The following is a 2,500-nucleotide window of genomic DNA, read 5'->3' as shown; positions in this document are numbered from 1 at the left end:
AGTGTGTGGTGTGGACTGTGTGGGGTGTGGTGTTTGGGGGAGGTGATGGTGATGTGGAGTGTGTGGTGTGGACTGTGTGGTGTGGACTGTGTGGGGTGTGGTGTTTGGGAGAGGTGATGGTGATGTGGACTGTGTGGTGTGGACTGTGTGGTGTGGACTGTGGGGGGTGTGGTGTTTGGGGGAGGTGATGGTGATGTGGGGTGTGTGGTGTGGTGTGGACTGTGTGGGGTGGTGGCGTTTGGGGGAGGTGATAGTGGTGTGGTGTGTTTGTAGTGGTTGGGAGTGATGGTGGTTGGTGTGGTGGTGGTGTTTGGGCAGGGATGGTGGTTGACTGTGTAGGGTGGTGATTGTTGGGGGCAGGTTGGTGGTGTGGTGTGGTGGGGTTGGGCAGGGATGGTGGTGGACTGTGTAGGTATGGTGGTTTGGCAGTGATGTGGTGGCATTGTGGTGGTGTGTGCAGTATGGTGGTGGGACTGTATAGATGGTGGTGTTGGGGGCAGGAGATGATCCGTGTGGTTGGTGGTGTGTTTGGGCAGGTTATGTGGTGTGTGGGACTGTGAAGAGTGGTGTTTGGGGGCAGTGAATGGAGTGTGGACATTAGGGTGGTGGTGTTGGGGGGAGGCGATGGTGGGAGTGGGTAATGGTGTTGGGGGGAGTGGGGGGGGGGAATGGGAGGGAATGGGTGGGGGTGTTTGTGGGATAGAGTGGGAGTGGGGTGGACAGGAGGGAGGAGTGAATGTAGGGTGGCAGGGATGCAGAGAGAGAGAGGGGGGGCATGGGGGTGGGGGTTGCGGGGATAATGGAGAGTGGGAATGTGGATACACAGAGAGCGGGGTGGGGGTTAGAGAGAGAGAGAGAGAGTGGGGATAAGGAGACAGCGGAGGCGTGTATTTGGAGAGAGAGGTAGAGTTGGGATATAAGTATAATATGTGTAGAGAGAGAGAGAGGGGGTGAGGGGGAGATGGGTGGGCGTGGATGGAGATATGGAGAAGAGAGAGAGAGAGAGAGAGAGAGAGAGAGAGAGAGAGAGAGAGAAGGGTTTGGGTTGTGGGGGTTGGGAGACAGAGTGGCTGCCCAAACGCACTGGATTACGCTGCTAGTCAGGTCAGGCATGAGCCCAGCAGATTATTTCTTTTATTTCTAAACCGCAGCCAGTTCATTGACATTAACCAGAATGGAGCACGGTTATAAGCTTTGCTTGTTGTGCTCTGACTCGTGTGTAATACAGCCTAGCAGATGTTGTTGAGGCATTATGTGGAGCTGTCCGAACGCAGTGACGCCTCCTTAAATAACTTGAACTGCATGTTAACACACACACGCGAGCTCAAGAATTTTTTTTTTTTTTTTTAGAAAGGAGAATAAAGTAAAATAAAAGAAAAATATTTTTTAAAAAATAAATGAATAGATGAATGAATAAACAAAACAACAAATATATAAATGAAGACAATCGAATAAAATAGATTTACCCCCCAAAACGGAGTATGGCTGCCTCCATGGCGGTGTAAGAACGGTCATACACGTCAAAGCCCTCTCGTGTACATGTATACGAGTGAACGTAGGAGTTGCAGCCCGCGAACTGACGAAGAAGAATAAGAATAAAACAGATAAATGAAGAAATGAATAAAGAAATAAATAGGTAAATGAATATATTAATAAAATGTAGAATAAAATAAATAAAATAGTAAATAGATAAGTAAATAAACAAAATAAATAAATAAATATTTATATTTAAATAAATATTTATTTATTTACTTATTCATTTATTTACTTATTTATTTGTTTGTTTGCTTATTTATTTATTTATTATCGGTGACACCGATACACCCTTTTAAGATTTTTAATCGTTTAATTTTTCATGTTTTGTTATTTTATGAGATTATGTATTTAAGACATAATTTAATGAAATAACATAACGTGAAAAAAAAAAATTTAATTAAAAATCTGAAAAAAGGTGTATCGGTGTCCCCCTAACCAAACCCCCCCACCCCCACCCTCCCACACCCTGTGTGTCACAGGCCAAAAGGTGGGCAGACACTTTCCCCACCAACTTCCTCCTTTCCCAACTCAGTTGCAAACTGAAGGAGAAGGCGGCAGTCGCCTCCACCTCTCTCGGCAACGGCAACACGAGCAACAGCGGCGGCGGGGGCGGCGGCGGCGGCGGCGGCGGCGGCAGGGATGACAGTAGTGGCAGTGGGGAGAAAGCGACGGGCATGTCGGAGGTGGTGGTTGCTCGAGTCAGGTGCTCGGAGCACCCGTCGGTGAGTTGTGGGGGTTTGTGGAGGGGGTGGGGGTGGGGGGGGCGGGGTGGGGGGGAAGCGTTTGTGTGTGGGTGGTGGGGTGGGTGGGGGGTATGTGTGTTGGGGTGGGGGCAGCGGGGGGAGGAGCGTGTGTGTGTGGGTGGTGGGGTGGGTGGGTATGTGTGTTGGGGTGGGGGGGGGGAGCGGGTGGTATGTGTGTATGTGTGTGTAGGACGGGTGGTTCTGTCTCTCTCTCTCTCACA

General features: G+C 49.4%; 1 protein-coding gene across 4 annotated transcripts in view; it reads left to right on the top strand.

The window, feature by feature from the left end:
• LOC143302366 (uncharacterized) overlaps positions 1-2,500 on the top strand; it is a 23,773-nt gene that overhangs the window by 10,242 nt on the left and 11,031 nt on the right. For all 4 annotated transcript variants that reach the window (XM_076617013.1, XM_076617015.1, XM_076617014.1 and 1 more), the window contains exon 3: positions 2,016-2,258. In XM_076617013.1, the coding sequence (XP_076473128.1) occupies positions 2,016-2,258 (243 nt within the window). The remainder of the gene's footprint in view (positions 1-2,015; positions 2,259-2,500) is intronic.

The sequence above is a fragment of the Babylonia areolata genome, chromosome 29 (assembly GCF_041734735.1).
Source record: "Babylonia areolata isolate BAREFJ2019XMU chromosome 29, ASM4173473v1, whole genome shotgun sequence".
Lineage (NCBI taxonomy): Eukaryota > Metazoa > Mollusca > Gastropoda > Neogastropoda > Buccinidae > Babylonia > Babylonia areolata.
Note: the sequence above shows the minus strand (reverse complement) of the source record. Positions and strands in the feature narration are given on the sequence as shown.